Source organism: Pristis pectinata, chromosome 10, assembly GCF_009764475.1.
Source record: "Pristis pectinata isolate sPriPec2 chromosome 10, sPriPec2.1.pri, whole genome shotgun sequence".
Classification (NCBI taxonomy): Eukaryota; Metazoa; Chordata; class Chondrichthyes; order Rhinopristiformes; family Pristidae; genus Pristis; species Pristis pectinata.
In genome coordinates, this window is record NC_067414.1 from 68,806,276 (window position 1) to 68,827,374 (window position 21,099).

Genomic DNA, 21,099 nt, shown 5'->3' on the forward strand with positions numbered 1-21,099 from the left:
GGACAGGATGGTTTCTGACTTAATGGGTAAAAACAAGTCACGGTCTTTCCATCCACCCGAAGCCCATGTCCTCCTCGTGGTAGAAGTCACTGGTTTAGAAAGTGCTACTAGAATAGCATTGTCTATGTGTTTCATTAATAGTGCATACTACAGCCATTATGCGCCAGTGATGGATGGGTATCAGTCAACCTGGTTGTTTTGTCTCAGATAGTATCAAGCTCCTTGACAGTCCTTGAAACTGCACTCATCCAAGCAAGCATTGCGTTCTATCACACTCCTGACTTGTACCTTGGTGGTGAAAGGGGTGTGGGGTGTCATAAGACAAGCTACACATCATGGGGCTTTGTTGAAAGTTTGAAGGCAGAAGCTGGGCTGACTTTTGCAACATTATAGGGCTGATTCTTTAGGTCATGCTCCCACCTAGCAAGGCTCCATGCAGAAATAGGGTCATCACTAATTAAACGTATTAGTCTATCATGCTGCTTTATTTAACCTTGGGGTGTGTCTCTAGGGCATAAAGTTACCATCAGTATCTTTTTTGTTGAATGGTTTGCATTAACTTTATAATCCTCCATTCAGTAATCAAGAAAAATGTGGAATGACATGAAGAATCTCAAAGTTAATTTGAATATACTTAAGATCATATCATGAGTTTCTGTTGTGTTCTGATGAAAGGCTGTGTGCATCGTACACAATCCTGTTGTTACTGTATCTTTGTCCTTTCTTTGTCTTCGTCCTTTCTAAGGAAGTCTTCTCTCTACCAATTTCTTGTTTCTCCTTCTGTAGCATGGAACTCCTTCATTATTTTACTGGTTTCTCCTTCATTATTATACTGTTTAATTATCCACAAGAACACCAGAAAATAGATGTAGGAGTAGGCTATCAGGTTCTTCAAGCTTTCCTTCTCATTCAATATGATCATGAATGATCTCAACTCCTCTTCTATGTCTGCACACCTAATCCTCGACCTATCAAATATTTATCCACCTCCACTTTAAATACTTTTCATGATCCAGCTTCCACCACCCATGGGACAGAGACTTCCAGAGATTCACCACCCTCTGAGAAGAAATTTCTACTTTGCTTGATTTTAAATGACTGATCTCTTATCTTTTAGTTCTGTCCCCTTGTTCAAGACTCTCCCACAAGTGAAAACAATCCAACATCTACCTTGTCAAGCCCCCTTAGTATATTTCTTAGATCATTCTTCTGAACTCCAAGGAAAGCAGGCCCAAAATATTTAGTCTCTCTTGGTGGGACAACCCTCTCATCCCAGGAATTAGCCTGGTAAATCTCCTTTGGAATCCCTCCAATGTTACTCTATCTTTTTTTAGGTAAGGGGACCAAACCTCTGCACAGTATTCCAGGTGTGGCTAGATTTTTGTGATTCCCACACAAGAACACCTAGATCCCTCTCTTACATCACTCATTTGTAGTCATCCAATATTTTATTGCTAAGTTATTACTTGAAGTCTTTTTACTTTCACCTCCAAGCAAAGAACAATTACAAAACCACCAACAGTGAACAAATTTTAAAAAAAATTGAATTTATATAGTGCTTTATAATATCTCTCTGAATGTTCCAAAGTGGCATACCTACAGTTATTTACTGTGAAATTCTGTATAATGGCCATGTAATCTTAAGTGTCAGATTGTTCAATTAAGAGCCAGGTGCCTGAGGTGCTAAAAGCACAAGTGTATTCGAAACAGCAAATTGCATCTGCACGTAGACTGCTGCAGTTAAATTCCCCATCTTCTAATCAGCCTAGGACTATCTGACCTTGGGTGCATGGTGATATCTAGATACACCAAATGCTCAATTTATAGCATTATATCATGGAATTCAGTGGCATACAGGTATACTATGTTTAATTTTTTGTTGTATTTTGTTGTTTGGGATTCTACTGAGGCATTTTTTAAATTGATATAATGCAATCCTATCAATAAACACTCAGTGGTTAGTCACGGTGGAGGAAGATAAGATTTAACATTAAAATCTGTTGTATATCCAGTTAAAATCGTTTAAAAAATAGTTGTTAGTTCTAGCTATTAATTACATTAAAGAAAACTTCTTCCTTTTCTACCTATTCTCCTTGCTTCTGAGTGACTGCATCCAAGTCCTGTGTACTTGGGTGGATAAAACTGTAGATTGCATACTCCCTTGCTTTTCTATTTTGAAGCCATTTTTCGTTTAAAAACTAACATTAAATCATTATCTACATGAAGCTCTGAATCCACATAAACAACTATCTGCATGTCTACAGTTTACGGAAGGCTAGAACTTGCTTCCAGCAGTGAGGCACTTGTGCTTGCTGTTGACCCACCTTCTGTCAATATGCTCCTCAAACTTCACCCCTATTTGGCCAGACCTATTGCAACATCAAGCTGAGTGAATGGTGTGCAAGCTCTGTCCAGGAAACAAATGAAAAACAAACAAAACTGATTGGTCACTAACCCACATTTCAAGCTGCACTGAAAGTCAAATGTGTCAAAAAGGTTTAGATATTTTTGAATGTCACTGACATTTACTAAAAATATTCAACTAGAAACAAAAAAACTGAAAAATAGCTTTTTTAAGAAATAATGAAAACTAAAGTTAAGAACATTCAAACAATTCAGAACACTTATCTAAAATAATCCAGGAGTGGATCAGACTGCGAATAGCGACCAGGCCTCTGGGATTATCAAATACTTCTGAACTCGATGATGAGTCCTGAGCAGAGCGAAAGGTCATCAGGAGGTGTTATGCACAGGCATGGATCTCCAGAAGGTGCTAATGTACACGCTGGCTGGCCACTCTACAAAATTGCTGGCCAGCTGTCAGTGTGATCCTCCCCAGTGTACCTCTCAATCAAAAGGAATAGAGCCACATTTCTTTCCCAGGGTTGGATTTGCTACAGGTTTAACTGACAGCCTTCATATATAAGTGCAAGAGGAATTGTAGCAAAGAGTGCTAACTGTTTCACACTGGAATCCAAAATTTGGTGTCTTTTTTGTAGAGAATTACTGGTAAATCCATGTGGAGCTGATGGCATTTTCCCACAAGAAATGGCTTATTATGTTTGCACCTGGCAATTATATGTCCAATGTACACTGTCATATAAAACTAATTTATGTCCTTGTAAAAGTCGACCTGCACTCTGTAATAAATCAGACTACAGCAGAACCAAGGAGCGTACCCTTTATTCACCAGAGGTCCCTTCCCATTGTCTTCTACATCCTAGGCTAACTAATTTAGTACTAGGCTGATTAGAAGATGGAGAAGCCAACTGCTGCAGCCTATGTGATGGACATTTGTTGTTTTGAACTATGTTTGTGCTTTTAGCACCTCGGGCACCTGCGTGGGTTTTCTCCGGGTGCTCTGGTTTCCTCCCACATTCCAAAGACGTACGGGTTAGTCGGTTAACCTGGGTGTAATTGGGCGGTGCAGGCTCGTTGGGCCGGAAGGGCCTGTTACCGTTCCATATAAATTTTTAAAATTTTAATTTTACCTTTATGGCACTTTTCTGATCTTGCTATCCTGAATTGGTTAGGTATGTTATACCTTTGATCACTCTTCTGGGTGAATAACGATTCCCCACAATGGAGCGGCCATTGTGTGAGTGGCTCAGTGTAAGAGTGGGTCTTGAGGCTTTGGCTCAAGAGGCTTTGGCATGAAGAGGTAGAGTAAGTGACCGAAGGCTAAGGTGAGGCTCAAGTAAGGTCTTTTTTTTCTTGCACAGTTTAGAGCACTGGAAATGGTAGGCAGGGCAGTAGTTTACTCCTCTTGCAGGATGTTGGAAATCAGGGAGACCTCCAGTGTCCCTGATGACTGATGACTATACCTGCGAGAAGTGCATCCAGCTACAGCTCATTACCGTGTTAGGGACCTGGAGCTGGATGAACTCCGGATCATTCGGGAAACTGAAGAGATGATAGACAGGAGTTACCGGGAGGCGGTTACACCTAGGTTGCAGGATGCAGGTAGCTGGATGACTGTCAGGGGAGGGAAAGTGAATAGGCAGTCAGTGCAGGGTACCCTTGTGGCCGTTCCCCTCAATAACGTGTATATCATTTTGGATACTGTTGGGGGTGGGGGGTGGGGGAACCTACCAGGGGAAAGCCACAGCAGTCAGGTCTCTGGCACGGAGTCTGACTCTGTAACACAGAAAGGAAGGGGGGAGAAGAGGACTGCGGTAGTGATAGGGGATTCATAGGTTAGTGGAACAGATAGGAGATTCTGTGGACGAGAACGAGACTCCTGGATGGTATGTTGCCTCCTAGGTGCCAGGGTCAGGGACATCCCGGATCAACTCCACAGCACTCTTAAGGGGGAGGGAGAGAGCCAGAAGTTGTGGTACACATTGATACCAGCGACATAGATAGGAAGGAGGAATATAGGGAGTTAGGAAGGAAGCTGAAAAGCAGGACCTCAATCCAGAGATTGCTGCCTGTGCCACGCACCGGTGAAGGTAAGAATAGGAAGATATGGCAGACGAATGCATGGCTGAAGAATTGGTGCAGAGGGCAGGGTTTCAGATTTGTGCATCACTGGGATCTCTTCTGGGGAAGGAATAACCTGTACAAAAGGGACAAGTTACACCTGAACTGGAAGGACCAATGTCCCTGTGGGCAGGTTTGCTAGAGCTGTTGGAGAGGGTTTAAACTAGGTTGGCAGCGGGATGGGAACCAGTGTGTTAGGTCAGATGATGGAGCAGTTGGTGTAAAGGTAGATGCATTATGCGGAGAGACTGTGAGGAATGATAGACAGTGGATAGGAAGGATGTGGAAGGTTTAGAGAAGGCGCAGAGGTGATTTTACCAGGATGCTGCCTGGATTAGAGAACATGTCTTAGGAGGATAGGTTGAGCAAGGTGGGGCTTTTCTCTTTGGAGCAATGCAGGATGTAAGGCAACTTGATAGAGGTGTATAGATTATTAGCGGCACAGACAGAGTGGACAGACAGCAGCTTTTCCCCAGAACATCAATAGCCAATACCAGAGGACATCTATATAAGGTCAGAGGAGGAATGTTTAGGGGAGATGTCAGAGGTAGGTTCTTTACACAAAGAGTGGTAGGTGCCTGGAATGCACTGCTGGGCGTAGTTATAGAGGTTGATACATAGGGACCTTTAAAAGGCTCTTACATAGGCACATGGAAGTAAGAAAAATGGAGGGATATGGGCTGTGCAGGAGGGAAAGGAGGAGGAGGTGTTCATATAGTTTGGCACAACATCATGGACCGAAGGGCCCCCTACTGTGCTGTACTGTTTTGTGTTCTATAACTTTTAAAAATGGACCAGCATCGGTCACTGTTTGCTCTCTAAAGGATATTATGATCAACCTAGATTTTTCTCCTCCCTTGCATAACAGCTTGGTGTGATTGCATAGACATCTGCCATCCTTTGCTCTTTCACTCAAGCATTTATTACGTGAAACTTAATTACAAGTCACAGCAGGCTATTGGCCAACACACTTTCCAGCACTGGCTGCTTTGTAGCAATTAAGAATATTCCTGTAGGAGGGCTGCTCAGCAAGGAAGGAGAGCACAGTTTAGTACTTGAACAATAGAGCCCACAGTTGGCCGCTCGATCTGCTGCATCTTACCTTTGTAGGAACAATTCTGATACCTGAAGAAGATCCACTTTGTTTAATCCTGGCCTTTGACCATATGCCTTATGACCTACATTTTCCAATTAGTTTCTACTTTTAAACAATTTAATTGACTCCCATCAATGGCCTTCTGTTGCACTCTTCCACATTTGCAATCCCTTTTATGCAAAACAGCAAAACATTTGTTTTCCCTGAACTAGCATTTAATTGGCTTAATTCAAATTCTTGGATGAGGTTCCTTAGTTCTGAGTTTCTCAATGACCTAGAAAAATAATTCCGTTTGGCTTTACCCATTCCCTTCACAATATTAAGTATTCATTGGCTGAAATTGACCAAAATGGATTGAAGGAATGTATCCAAGTTCTGCTGACCATGTACTCTGTTGTACAGTTGATAAGTTTCTCGTTCAACTGCTGACCAACGTCTTCCTTCAGTGCAGCAATGTTCAACTCCAATTTGCTATCTGAGGTACTACTTAAATACAAAGTCAATTTTCAGCTAATGGTCAAAAGTATGTAAGGGATACAGCCTTGGTTAAATAAATAAGAAGTATTTATGAAATATTTTGTCTGTTGTTTGAAATATTTTAAAATAGCTTGTACATTTTTCATTTTCTCATTTCATTATTTGGCATTATGTACAAACTCCTGCATGTTAGAATAAATAAGCACCCTTTATATTTCAGCAGAATGTATTTTGCTTCCAACGAGGAGCACTAAGACTAAATCACCAGTGCCATAATTCATGGTGCTATAATTTCTGTGCTTCCACTAGAAATCGTTTGCCATATCTGGAAATGAAGTTGACACTCAGCATATTGGGCATTTCTATCTCGGCTTAATTCAGCAATATACAGCTCTGAACTGCAAAATTATGGTCCTAGCACATTTTTTAAATCACTTTATTCTTTGTTTTGTTGTTTGCAACCTTTCAGAATGGGCATGAGATTGAATGAGTTCATTTTACTTAGACTTGTACAACAAGCAGGGGAGGATTGATTATTACATTTATTCAGGGAAGTAGACCATTATTAAAAAGCATGAAAGCTTCAGATCTGAGGTAAAAGTAGAGTGATGGTAATATCAGCAGTTAAACAGCATCTGCAAAGAGAAGCAGAATTAACATTTCAGGTTGAAGCAAAAACCTGCAGATGCTGGAAATCTGAAACAAAACAAGAAAAAAATACCAAAAGACATTCAGCAGGCCAGGCCGTGAGCTGTGTCTGTAAAGAAGGAAACATTGCCAATGTTTTGGCTTAATTAACCTTCTTCAGAATTGGAAAAGTGAAAAACCAAGTGTGTAAGTTGCAGAAATGGGGAGGGGTAGAGAGGGATCTGTGATGAAGTGGAGACCAGAGTCATGCAGGTATGTAATAAATACTGGCATTTAGGGGGAGAGAAAGGAAACACGTGCCGAACATTGCAGCTGCTGGAAATCTAAAACAAAAGAGAACTCTGGATATACCCAGAAGATCAAGCAGCATCTGTGGAGACAGGAAATCGTAATTGGTTTATTATTGTCACAGGTATCGAGGTACAGTGAAAAAGTTTTGTTTGCATGCCATCCAGACATAGCATTCCATACATAAGTATATTGAGATACAAGAGCCTGCAGATGCTGGAATCTGGAGGAACAGACAACCTTCTGGAGGGTCTCAGCGGGTTGAGCAGCATCTAGTGGGAGGAAAGGATTTCAAGGTTTCGAAAGGAAATGTCAGCAATTCCTTTATTCCCACAGATGCTGCTCGACCCACTGAGTTCCTCCAGCAGGTTGTTTGTTGCATAAGTACATCAAAGTAGTACAAAGGGAAAACAAAACCAAACACAGAATATATTTAAAGAAAAAGTGCAGTGCATGTAGACAAACAGGACCACGATGAGGTAGATTGAAATGTCAAGAGTTCATCTCTATAGTGTAAGCAGTCCATTGAAAAGTCATGTAACAGTGGGATAGAAGCTGTCCTTGAGCCTGGTGGTATGTGTTCTCAAGCTTTCTACCCATTGGAAGGGGGGAGAAGAGAGGGTGGGAGGGGTCCTTGATTATGTTGGCTGCTTTCCTGAGGCAGTGGAAAGAGTCAGTGGAGGAGAGCCTGGTTTTCGTGATAGATTGGGTTACCGGTTGATCACCTTTTATCAGAACTGAGAAAAGAAATTTTAAAAAAAGTTTCAAGTTGAAGAGAGGGAGATGAGTGGGAGAAATGTTCAACTGGAAGTCACAAGTGGTGATGGTGCCAGCTGAGGGCGGCTGATAAAGGCGTGTTAATTGGAGGCGATCTAAGTGAAAGGAGATAAGGGCAGAGCAGAGAGAATATAAAAATAGAAAAACAATGCTGAAACTATACAAAACTAGTTGGAGAAGCAAAACAATGCAGTTGCTGGAAACAACACTGGAGACACTCAGCAGGCTGGGCAGTATCAGTGGAAAGAGAAACAGTGCTGCAGAGTTTACCTTTCATTGAAACAGACCTGGTTCTGAGACAAACTGCAAAGGCTAGTTTTGTGAAATTGTAGAATTCATTGTTTGGACCTGAGAGCCTAGTTGAAAGATGAGAAGCTGTTCCTCGAGCTTGCATTGGTCTGTGATTTAACTCTGTTGGAAGCCAAAGACAGAGATATTAGTGACAGTGGGCAGGAGAATTAAAGGGACAAGCAACCAGAAGCTCGGGGTCATCATTTTTGACCTTGAATCCTTGAGCTTTGCTCTTTCGCAAACTGTCCCTTTGTTTTATGCATTCTTACCCTTTCTCTGCAACTTGATTTCTAGTCTTCCTCATTTCTGAAAAGTTGTTGACCTGAAATATTAACTGTTTGTCACTGTAAAGATGCTGCCTGACTTGCTGAGTATTCCTCGCATTCTCTACTTTTAAAACAAAGAAGCTCGCAGATCCTCTGGGCACTTGGATTTGTTCAAGCAGATCCGACAGACACTAATGAAATAACATTTTGGATTTTAAAAAGTAGTTGGAATTGGCTGAACCTTAAGGAATATTTTTTATTTCAACTCTGGGGATGTTGGTATTCTGGCAAGGTCAGTATCTATTGTTCTTCCCATTTCAAATGCCACTTTAAAAGGTAATTAAACGTTACGCATGTTAGTATGAGAAAGGGGTCATGTGTAGGCCGTAATGAAGGCAGGTTTTCTTTCCTAAAGCTAATTTGAATTTTACAACTAATCACCAAATTTATGGTCCATTTTCTTTGGGGGGACAAGGTAGGAAGGGGAAGGGCTTATTTATTTCCCAGTTTTTATTTTCCGCTAAATTCAAAATCTATTCCCATTACAGCCTAAATAAGTAAAATGTACATTTCCATTCACTTATCTCTACCTTTTGTTGTTTTTACCCTATCGGGATCAGCACAACTGTTCCATCAGAAAAAGATCCACTTCAAATTCTTGAAGGCATTGTCAAGTCCGTGCACTCCAGTGTTTTAAATGGGTAAGTACAACTTTACATTAAAGATGCTAGGTCAACAATTGGTCGAATGCTTTTATTTTAATCCATTTTAAAAATTATTTCTTTTGTAATTTAGGGAAAACCTCGTATTTTCAGATGACCTCTTGGCATGGCTGAGACCTTTTTGTGGTGATGCAGATTTGCCTGTAAAACCCCGTATTTACGTTTTGCAAATTCTCGAGCAGGCATTTCAGCTTAATGATGAGGATAGCAAGTTACTTGTGCTCTTCAGAACTCAGGCTGTTCTGAAAGCATGCTGGCCAAATCGACAGGTACTGTGTTTATTTTGTTTCCAGTTTTGTAATCATCTTAAAAAAATTATATTAAGAATGTATTGCAGTTGAATCAGCAGTTACCTAAACATAACATCCAAGCTCTTCAGGTTGGTAATTGTGCTTGTATTTTATCTCACTTCACAGGAAAAATAAAATGAAACATCTAAAATGGATTTTTTTAAACTTCTTATGGCTTTGTAGGGCCATTTTTCTACTCCATGAATATTAGAAGGGTACAGTGCTGGCACAGTGGTTAAGTTACCAGATGTGTTACCCAGAGGTCTGAACTAATAATCAGTGATGCAAGTTCAAATTCCATTGTGACTGCTAAGGAATTTAAATGCAGTAAATAAATTGGAATTTTAAAAAATTAGCATTTTACAATTATTAATCTTAGTAATGATGACAGGAGTTTTGTTGCAAAAACCCACCTGTACTTTTCAGAGGAAATCGGTCATCTTCTCCAGTCTGGCCTGAATATCTCTGGACCTTAAGCAATGTAGTTGATTCTTAAATGCTCTCTGAACTGGCCCAACACAGCTGTCATCCAGATGGCCACCTTTGCATGTGGGTTGCATCAAACTGTGTATAGAACCTGGCTAAGCAAACACCAAGTGCCATTACACATTGAGGATTTACCTGCCTCAGGAATGGACCTCGCCTTTTTGCCATGGAATGTTCCATTCATTTGGTCCTTGCTGCTCCTACACTCCCTCAGAGAAAAGTTCCTGCACCCTTTGACCACAAGTCAATCAGGCAGCGGCTCACATGGAATGTCCCAGATACCCTTGGGGGGACGGGGAACTGGTGGATCCTGGGGGCTGGTTTCCTGAGCAGAAAGTCAAAGAAGGTCTCATTGACAGAACTCTCAAATAAGCACCAAGACTTCACTGGGCTGGTGGTGGTAAGGGCCCTCCCCATCAGATCCTTGATGCACAGGCAGAGTCTCAATACAATTACATACTGCACTCAAGGTGGCTGCAGCAGAGATGAGGCAGTTGTCTACTTCCTTATGTATTGTGTGTTTGCCATAGAAGTCTGTAAAGGGATACAGTGACCTTTGTCAAGGTTCATCCCAAGCAGTTGCATAACACAGGACTGTGCTGTATGAGCTGTACCTAGGAACACCTACTGAAACAATCATCAACTGCTGCTAGAAGATCATCAACTTGGTGAAAGAAGCACTTTGATCTGTCCAAAACTTGTTGGCTTTCCAGAGCAGCAAGGTATCCATAAGTGAATGCGGACAACTGGCGTATTGCAAGGTGCAGCTGCCGCAAAGGCTCTGTGGTGTATATCACAGTCTAGATATATACATAAACACACTTTTTTGGGGGAGTGAGGAAATGCTGTCAGAGTAAAGCAGAAAAAGGATAAAACCAGACACATCTCTCTGCATCAACCTAGGCATCAAATTAGAACGCAGCAAGATTGCTCACTGCCCAATCAATCTTGCAAAATCCTCCTCAAAAGCATCTAGGAACTGGGATATAAATTGGAGGAATTGACCCACAGCCTAGTCAAGCAACAGCCTGACATTGTCTTAATCACAGAATGCTACTCTAAGCATTGATTCCTTCTGCCATTGGCACACCATGGTCGTTTATACCAGCTATTAAATGCAATACAGTTACTCAGGCACCTTGCAAACCTATGACCTTTATCACCAGAAAGGACCAGGGGAGCAGGTACAAGAGAACACTGCCAGCTGTAGGTTCCCCTCCACTTCCAGTACCATCCTGACATAGAGATATTGCTATTTCTTAGTGCTGCATCCAAATCCAGGAACTCCCTTACAGTATTGTTGGATCATTGTCAGCAGAAGAACTATTGCAGTTTAATTCCTTAGCAAGACCTTCTGAAAAGTATTTGGGGATGGGCAATAAATGCTACCTTTATCAGTAATGTCCACTCCCAAAAAATTAATACATAAAAAGAACAAATAAGGTTACTTTGTAAAAGGAATAAATTATATTCTGAAGCATCTTTGCAAGCTGAAACAAAAAGCAAACTCCAGCTGCTCAAAGCCATTTGTTACTGTGTAATGGAAAAATCCATCTTATCACTGCAGAGGAAACAAGAATCTATTAGCCAGCAGTAAATTCTAGTTTGCATTAAGCCAGTGTCAGCAATCCTCTTGAGTGTGCCATGAAACTTTTAATCAAAATTAGATTCAAGTAAATTTTAATCAAAATGTTATAATAATTAACCTAGCATTTTTGCATTGCATTGATTTATTCCTCTGGAAGAGAATCTCAATCCACCATCTGTTACATTGCAACTAGTTAGTTTTATTCTGCAAAATCAAGCTCAGCAAAGATTGTAGGTTTTAAGTTTTTTCTGTTTTCTAACAATTTGAGTTCATCAATACACATTATTGTAAAATCATCTTCGAATATTGTAGGTATATCCCACATAAAAATTTGTTTGGCACAAAGTGAAGAACTAATGCATGAAAAAGTGTGATTTTTTTTTTAATGTGAATTCTGGCTTTGAAAACTAATAATCATTTGCTGACTGGCACTTTAGAAGTTAATTCCTTATTCCAACAGAAAATGTGCTTATTCATTCATTAAATTTATGTCTACTTGAGGGGATGTACCTTCAAATATCCACCTCCTGCACAGATTATTTTAGATTACCACATTTGTTAGCCTATCACAGGGTTCTGTCTCTCTCTCTCTGTCTACGTCGCTACCCCTTCTCCCCTAAGCAGCCCCCAGCCCCACATTGTTCTTCATCCTGTTCTATTCCCCTCTTTTTCTCTTCACGGGCTCCAACACATTTCACCACATTTCCTTCTTCAGATCCTCTGTTTTACTTTCCACTATGCCCTGATGTGCTGTGCCTCTCTTATGCTAATCCTGTCCTCCCATTCCTCCCAGTTTTCTCTTCTCTGGCCTTCCAATTTTTTGTATCATTTACCTTTCTCTCTTTCTCTTGTCTTTTGTCCCGTTCTTTATCTCTTACTTTCTCCTATTCTCGCTTTCTTCTTCTGAGTCTTCTGCTCCCCTAACCCTTTATCATTTTATTATTCACCTGACAGTGCAAACAAAAAGTGCCATGCATACTGTTTTCCCTGCAGCCTCTTATGAAGGAATACAAATCTCTGTGAACCTGATGGCAGTTTTATCAACAGTCACTAAATTTGTGTGGGAGTATGTAATCCTCTTAGTCAGGCTGTGTGGACATTAAAGAGAGTTTAATATTTAATTAATTTCTAGGCACTATAAATATAAGCTCTCGTGGATTGTGGTGATGCTGGGAGATAAAAAGGCTCTTGCAAAATTTAAACTACAATGAGGCAAATAGTATTTGAACTGTAAAATATAATAGATGCTGAGACAGTAATGAATAGTTAATAGAATTAATAATTTAAAGGTATTCAATTTGCTGCAGACTTGATCCTTCCTTGACTTTAGATTTCGGTGACTTAACCACTAGAGGGAGAAAATGTGCTGTTAGAATTCCCTTGTTGCACCTTATCCAGGGTCCTTAGGTTCTGTAATTTCCTGGTTATATTGCGCATCTATAATTGAACTCCAAAAAATGGTGACTTGTTTACAGCATCTAAAAATGGCATTTTCTGCAGCCTTTATGTTAATTTTTAGGAACTTAATTTATACAATGGAAATTCAACTACTTCTTGCATAATCTGCAGGAATCATAATATTTCACTATCTATTGAAACCAGATGTAGACAACTTAGATCATCTAGTGTTTACCTAAGGTTACAATGAATAGGTTGGTGTTTGTCCTCTGAGTACAATTAAATGTCTCTGTAGTATTTAGTCTGAAATTTACTTTCTAAGACCCATCTTCGTCTATCTTTTACTTGGCCCTGGATTCCTATCTCATAGCTTGATTTTACTGTTGTCATTGCTGATCCACTTCACTTACCAGTTCTAATTCTAATCCATCCCAATCCCAGTGTAACACTTTTTAAAGTCTTGAGCTATTTGCAGTCCTACAGCATGGAACATCTTAAAGCTCTACACGAAGAATACATCACAGATACACATTTCTCAAACCTCTTTGTTCATTTCCAATACTGTTCCTTATTAAGTTCCTGTTCCTTATTGTCAAGGTTGAAGGACACACATTTCAAAGTTCATTGCAGAGAAGGTACCAAAGAACTGCAATTGTCCTTTTTCCTCAGTGTTTCACTATACAGTAGTGTCATGATGATGCACATCATCCAAAAATAAAAAAAAACTTGTTAAGAAACATCTATCCAGAAATTAGAATTCGCACTTCTTTGCTTTTTATATTGGGGGTTAAATACAAAGGTCATACCATGCATGTTGTTTCTCTCATTTCTGTCAGTAATGCAGAGATAAATGTCGCACACGTTGTTAACATTGATACTGGAGAAACATCAGCCAAGCTAAGATGACTCTAAGTGCCCAGTCTAATTTTACAGTAGGTAGAACTTCATTAAGACTTGCATAAAAAGTCTTCTAAGCATGAATTGTGCATTTAAAAGAAGGCAGATGTAATTGGGTCCTATTTCTAGTCTTAATTTTCCCATGCTGGAATATCCAAATAGGTAAGATAAAAAAATATAAATTATCAGGTTACAGCAAGTCTATAGCAGAGAAATGAGCCATTTGGTCCAACTAATCTTTGCTGACATTAAGCATCCCCCAAGCCTCTTGTGTCCATTGATTTGCCCTGTTACATCTTTCTCCATTGTGCTGATCTTGCTTCCCCTGAAATGCATCTATGCTATTCACCTCCGTTTCCCTTGCTGAGAAAATTCCAGGTTCTCATCACTCATTGAGTAAAGTTGTTTCTTCTTATGTCCCTATTAACTCCAATTTTAATATCCTGTTTAATGGAATTGTGTTTTCCACACCCATCCCATTAGTCCTCCCTTATCTTAAAGACCTCTATCAATTCACCCTCAGCCTTCCCTTTTGAAAAGAAATGCTTGTCCTGTTCCGTCTTTCTTGATATCTATAATTTCTCTGTTCTGATGTAATCTTTGTACTAGTCTCCAACTGCTTTTTTTTAAATGAATGAAGCCTATTGAAAATGTGTTTGCCAGACCCTAGCGAATTATATTCTGGCATCCAAGATTCAGATTTGACTTTCCAGTGATTTGTCACTTTTGAAATTAATTACTGAATTGAAAAGCGACTTAACAATAGAAACTAAAAGTTGACGGTCCATTTGATTTAAAACAAAGTCTACTGATGACAAGGATCATGATAAAATTAAGAAACTGGTGGTAGGGTCCGCCAGACAATTCCCTTGGATCTTCTCTGTGGTTCATGAAGATCATGGCTGATCCTCAGCTTCAACTCCTTTTTTCCTGTCTGATCCATGATTCCCTTAGAGTCCAGAGATTTATTGAGCTCAACCTCTGATACTCAACAACTGAGCATCCGTAACCCTCTGGGGTAGTGATAGATATAAATTATAAAATATCCTGCAGAACTCATTGATCTCAGCTGCTTCCTAGTTGTTGATGTAATCATCATTAACTAATGTGAATTCTAAATTGAATTGTTGACTGGTATTTTTCACCTTTTATGTTGAGTCAGAGAAATAAAAGCCTTATCATCCTTGAAAAGTTATTGTTCTTTAGTCAAGCCTACAGAGGTAAATTGAACGGAGTTGGACTTCATGGGGTGAATTGCATTGTCTGGTGGTACACTTTATGTTCTATGAGGCATGATTAAGGGATTCAGTTTAACAATGCTGTGCTCCTTTGTGACTTGAGAAAGCGCCAGTTGCACTGGCTGTAAAAGAACTTCTTCCTGTTTTCTCCCACGTTTTGGTTTCTGTGTGGGGTGAGTAATATTTATAAGCATTTTGAATATTATCATACATTGAACAAAGATAATGCTACAAAAGAGTTACAGATTGCAATTTGTTGTTCTTCTAAAATGCTGTCAGGTAAATATTACACGGGCCTATGCAGTTTTGCTTTATAGCAGCAGTTATTGCCAAAAATAATTTTTCATTGGTATTATGTACTTGCATATTCCCATTGTAGAAAACTAACATAAACACAGTTGTTATCCTTAAAGCAAAAACTGAAACTTTGTTTGCTCAAACAATAATTTAATATAGAGATGCTTATAGCAGTCCTAAGAGTTTTGAAGTATTTCATCAATTTATTTTTGTATAATATTGTCATTCTCAGGTTAACGTAAGTGACATTGAGAGTGAAGAGAAACGTTTTCAACTCTTTTTGGAATTACTCGAATCCAGTAACCAAGGGTCTGAATTTCAGCATTTGGTTCTGCTTCTTCAGGCTTGGCCACCCATGAACAACGAAGACGTGTAAGTATCAGTTTGTGTAGCAACATGCTATGTGTAAGAGTTATAGTAGCAGATCCAGGAATAACTTAACAACTGAGGATGTGCTTCACTGTAATGGATTATCAATTAAGATTTAACAATGTAGCTGTCCCAGGAATTGTTTTCAGAATTCCAATAAAATTTCCACTTTGGACTACATCTGTATTTTCTTCCTATGATAATGGCCCATAAGATGGTCAGCTTCTTGAATCCATTGCATCATTCAATTAGGTCATGGCTGACCAGTTTATTAATTCCATCTCCCTACCTTAGTTCCATATTCCTTAATATCTGAACAAAATCTGTCAGTTTCAGTTTTAAAATTTTCAACTAACCGATCTGCAGCAGCTTTTTGAAGGAAGTGAGTTCTGAGTTTCCATTTGCACTTCAATTTATTGAGTTTTCATTAACAGCTGTCGAAACACATTTGTAGAAACCTGTGCAATAAAACTTGATAGGGATATCTACACAGCAGCAGAAATTATTTCAGCTCGATTAAAAAGTGGAACAAAAGTAAAGTAATTATAAATTGAGTCAAAACTATGCAAGTTTTCTTCAATGCATATGTGCTGAGAACTTCAAATAAAATGAGTTTAAAACCGTTAAACTTTTTGTAGATGGTGTGGTAGGTTTCGGTGATCTTCATTATTTTTCAAGCTGGGGCCATTACTGGCAAAAAGAAAACTTCAAATGAGACCCACGTGAGCCACTAAATAAATGTCATTACTACATGATGTAGTTTTACAGAGGAACTTGTGTAACTAAAGCAAAGTCAACATGTGTAATAAAACATTAGTCCTTTTATATTTTAAAAAAAGTGAAATATGTTGAATTAAAAATGTACCTAAGCACACAGACATTTTGAGAGTAATGTAACTGTTGTTATATCTCTGATGCCACTATGTGCCAATAAGTACGTATGTATATATGAAATGTCTGTGCAAACATGCGTGCACACACACAATTTCTTAACCAACCCTGCCCGTGACCCATCATACTCGCAGTCTTCCTCGTCTCTGAATCCCTTCACTTAGAGTTTCCTTCGCCTGATGCCACCCTGCCCTCTGATTTCTTCCTGTCCTGTCACGTCCATCCCTCCCCCACCTCACCCCGGCTTTGGTACTTGCACTACCCTGTTGTCTTGTTGTGCCTACCTATGTTCCCCGCTCCTGGCTATCCACATGGCCTCATTTGCACACTGTTCCCAGCCATACTTTGTGTACTCACCTGGCTCTGTTCCCCAGGCCATTCTGACCATACACCTGGACCCACTCACAGCCATGCTCCATTTGCACACACAGCCCCATTCCTAGCCAAGCTCTGATTGTGCACTGGACCCCATTCCCCACAGTGATCTGTCTGTGCATCTGATCCCATTCCCTCCAATAATCTGCCTGCATAGCTGCACTCAGTCCACATGTATCCAACCGTACTTTATCAGTACATCAGGGCCCATTCCTTGCCATGCTCCATTAGTACTCCCAGTTCCCTACCTAATCACGCTCCAGCTGCACACCTGGCGACATTTCCTATCACGCTCTGACTCCGTGGGAGCCACACCTCCAGTCAATGGAAGCCAGCACTTGCCATGAAGAACACTGCTATGTGTGGTATATTGAGTTGATAGCAGTGCAGATCATATTGTGGCAAGTTTCAGAGTAGCAGAGTTGTTCGTGTACTGCTGTATTTGGTGTTTTCCTTTATTAATTGTGCAATAAGTTACTCCTTTGCTGTAGCCACCTGTTGTAGATAAGTGAGGACAAGCTGAGGGGATAGGTGAGTTAGTGAATATAGAGTTCAAACTTTGGAAAAACCTCAACTAGTTCTCTAATGATTTTATATTATCTTTCCATTTCTAACAGAAAGCTAGAATACTTCTATTAATATCATAAGTCAAAGTGGAATTTATTGTCATATGCACAAGTACATGTATGCAGAAGTACAATGAAAAACTTATTGGATGGGCTATTGGTTATGTCTGAGATGTGATGTGTTCTATGTGATATGCAGATATTTGATGCTTTCATGCAGCTAAGGTACCATGGAACAATTTTTATTTAGATTTCACGTTCAAAAAAATTGCAATTCTTATACGATGCAACCAAATTCTACAAATAACGCAAAATCTAATCAAATCAAATGCTTCCAAGAAATTTCAAATTACTTTGAACGCGTTTTCCTCTGTGTAAAAATGCAAGTTTTTTTCATTCCCAGATTCCAGAGTAATGAAAACAAAATCTTGTATTTCACAATAGGGGCAGCACAGTTGTGCAGCAGATCGCGCTGCTGCTTCACAACTCCAGAGGCCTGTGACTGTGGCTTTCCCGCAGATGCCCTGGTTTCCTCCCACAATCCAAAGTTATGCTGCTTGGTTGTTGTAAATTACCCCTTGCATATGTTATATATTAATAGTATGAGAATCGGGGGCATGTGCGGTGGAAGAGGTTACTGGGAAATAAGTTAAGGAATGGGATTATTGTGCTTCATCTGAGAGCTGGCATAGATTGGATAAGCTGAATTGCTTTCCATGTCATGAGAAAATATTTAGTAAAACTTGTTTAGTTGCTTTGTATTTAATAAGAAAAGATAATTTTCATATAAATACTGCCTTTCCCAATCTCACTATGTCAAAAGATGCTTCCCCCCCCCCCCCCCCAGTGAAATGATTAAATTATGGTCACCATTATAGTATATTACCTTGAAATTTTTGGAAGCCACATATTTTTTATTTTTCCCAAAGCCTGAAGTTGGGATTGTTGGTTGTATTACTGAGGAGATTTGTCTAGTGTTCCTGGACTGTTGCAGTCTGAGCATGGATGCAGTTAATTATTATGCATTTACAGTGATTGTCGATATTTAATTGTCACTGGAATTTCATGCTGTTTGTAGATTGTTTTTTGTAAGTGATTTGAAAGCCAACTGAGCAAACAGAAGGTCCAGGTAACCATAGACATGACAGCACAGAAAACAGGCCATTTGGCCCTTCTAGTCTGTGCCGAAGCGTTATTCCACTAGTCCCGTTTATCTGCACCCAGTCCATAACCCTCCAGACCTCTCCCATCCATGTATCTCTCCAATTTATTCTTAAAACTTAAGAGTGAGCCCGCATTTACTACATCAGATCATAGCCCGTTCCATACTCCCACCACTCATTGAGTGAAGAAGTTGCCCCTAATGTTCCCCCTAAACCTTTCCCCTTTCACCCAAAAGCCATGTCCTCTCATACTTATTTCTCCTAATCTAGGTGGGAAGAGCCTACTCACATTAACTCTGTCTATACCCCTCATAATTTTGTAAACCTCTATCAAATCTCCCCTCATTCTTCTGCGCTCCAAGGAATAAAGGCCTAACCTGTTCAATCTTTCCCTGTAACTCAACTCCTGAAGACCCGGCAACATTCTAGTAAATCTCCTCTGCACTCTTTCACTCTTACAAATATCCTTCCTATAGTTAGGTGACCAGAACTGCACACAACACTCCACATTTGGCCTCACCGATGTCTTATACAGCCTCACCATAACATTCCAACTCCTTTACTCAATACTTTGATTTATGAATGCCAGGATGCCAAAAGCCTTCTTTACAACCCTGTCTACCTGTGACGCCACTTTCAGGGAATTATGTACCTGAACTCCCAGATCCCTTTGTTCCTCTGCATTTCTCAGTGCCCTACCATTTACTGTGTATGTCCTACCTTGATTTGTCCTTCCAAAATGCAACACCTCACACTTGTCTGCATTAAATTCCATCTGCCATTTTCTGGCCCATTCTTCCAGTTGGTCCAGATCCCTCTGCAAGCTTAGAAAGCCTTCCTCGCTGTCCACTACGCCTCCAATCTTAGTGTCATCAGCAAACTTGCTGATCCAATTTACCACATTATCATCTAGATCATTGATATAGACAACAAACAACAATGGCCCCAGCACAGATCCCTGAGGCACACCACTAGTCACAGGCCTCCAGTCTGAGAAACAATCATCCACTACCACTCTGTTTTCTGCCACACAGCCAATTTCGAATCCAGTTTACAACCTTTCCATGGATACCTATTGTCTGAACCTTCTGAACTAACCTCCCATGTGGGACCTTGTCAAAGGCCTTATTAAAGTCCATGTAGACAACATCCACAGCCTTTCCTTCATCTACTTTCTTGGTAACCTGCTCGAAAGACTCTACAAGATTCGTTAACCATGATCTACCACGCACAAAGCAATGCTGATTATCCTTAATCAGCCCTTGGCTGTCCAAATACTTGTATATCCGATCTCTCAGAGCACCGTCCAATAATTTACCTACTACTGATGTCAGGCTCACTGGCCTGTAATTACCTGGTTTACTTTTAGATCCTTTTTTAAACAACGGAACAATGTGAGCTACCCTCCAGTCCTCCGGCACCGCACCCGTGGCTAAGGACATTTTAAGTATATCTGCCAGGGCCCTTACAATTTCTACACTAGTCTCTCTCAATGTCCGAGGAAATATCAGGTCCGGGGGATTTATCTACCTTTATTCGCTGTAAGGCAGCAAGCACCTCCTCCTCTTTAATCTCTATATGTTCCATGACACTATTGCTTGTTTCCCTTCCTTCCATATACACTATGCCAGTTTCCTGAGTAAATACTGATGCAAAAAAACTGTTTAAGATCTCCCCCATCTCCTGAAGCTCCACACATAGACGACCACTCTGATCTTCTAGGGGACCAATTTTGTCCCTTACTATCCTTTTAATATACTTGTAGGAACCCTTCAGGTTTACCTTCACATTATCTGCCAAACCAACCTCATGTCTTTTTGTAATTACTTGCAAAATATATTAAGTGTTTTATTAAGTCTTAGGCTGATTCATACAGCACAGAAACAGGCCAAAAGTCCTTGCCTACAGTCAGGAACTCCCTTAGATTAATCTCATTTAATTCCCCCCTTCATCCCAGATTCTACCACTCACCTGCACACCACGAGTAGTCGACAGTGGCCAATCAACCCACGTCTTTGGGATGTGGCAGAAAAGCTGAGCACATAGGGGAAACACAGAGTTTCAGGGAGAATGTGCAAACTCCACACAGGCAGCATTGGTTAGGATTGAATTGGCATTGCTGGAGCTTCTATGAAGCAGCAGTTATAGCACTATGCCACCCAAACGTCAGAAAGACCAGAAGAATGTGTCAGTGTCAGGATTTTAGTCCATTTTTTCCTTTCATAGAAATAAATTGTGCATTGATTATTGTATTCATTAAGCACTGTTTTTTGGCAAAGTGTATTTGTAGGGTTTCTTCAGATGTTCGAGGCTTTGAGCATCAAGAGTGTATTAAAGGCAGATGAGCCATTTTTTTAAGAAATTAAAAGCACTCCTAGTCTATTTCCAACTGAAACAAAAAGAGTCAATTTTGTTTTTAATTTCTTTCTCATTTTGAGGATCCCAGAGTTGTTTATCCCATTGGCAGGTTATTGATAGCAAAAGGAATGAAGGG

General features: G+C 40.0%; 1 protein-coding gene across 2 annotated transcripts in view; it reads left to right on the plus strand.

Annotated features, from left to right (window-relative positions):
• Positions 1-21,099, plus strand: part of nbas (NBAS subunit of NRZ tethering complex) — a 212,344-nt gene that overhangs the window by 152,199 nt on the left and 39,046 nt on the right. For both annotated transcript variants that reach the window (XM_052024299.1, XM_052024300.1), the window contains exons 47-49: positions 8,946-9,026; positions 9,121-9,316; positions 15,474-15,613. In XM_052024299.1, the coding sequence (XP_051880259.1) occupies positions 8,946-9,026; positions 9,121-9,316; positions 15,474-15,613 (417 nt within the window). The remainder of the gene's footprint in view (positions 1-8,945; positions 9,027-9,120; positions 9,317-15,473; positions 15,614-21,099) is intronic.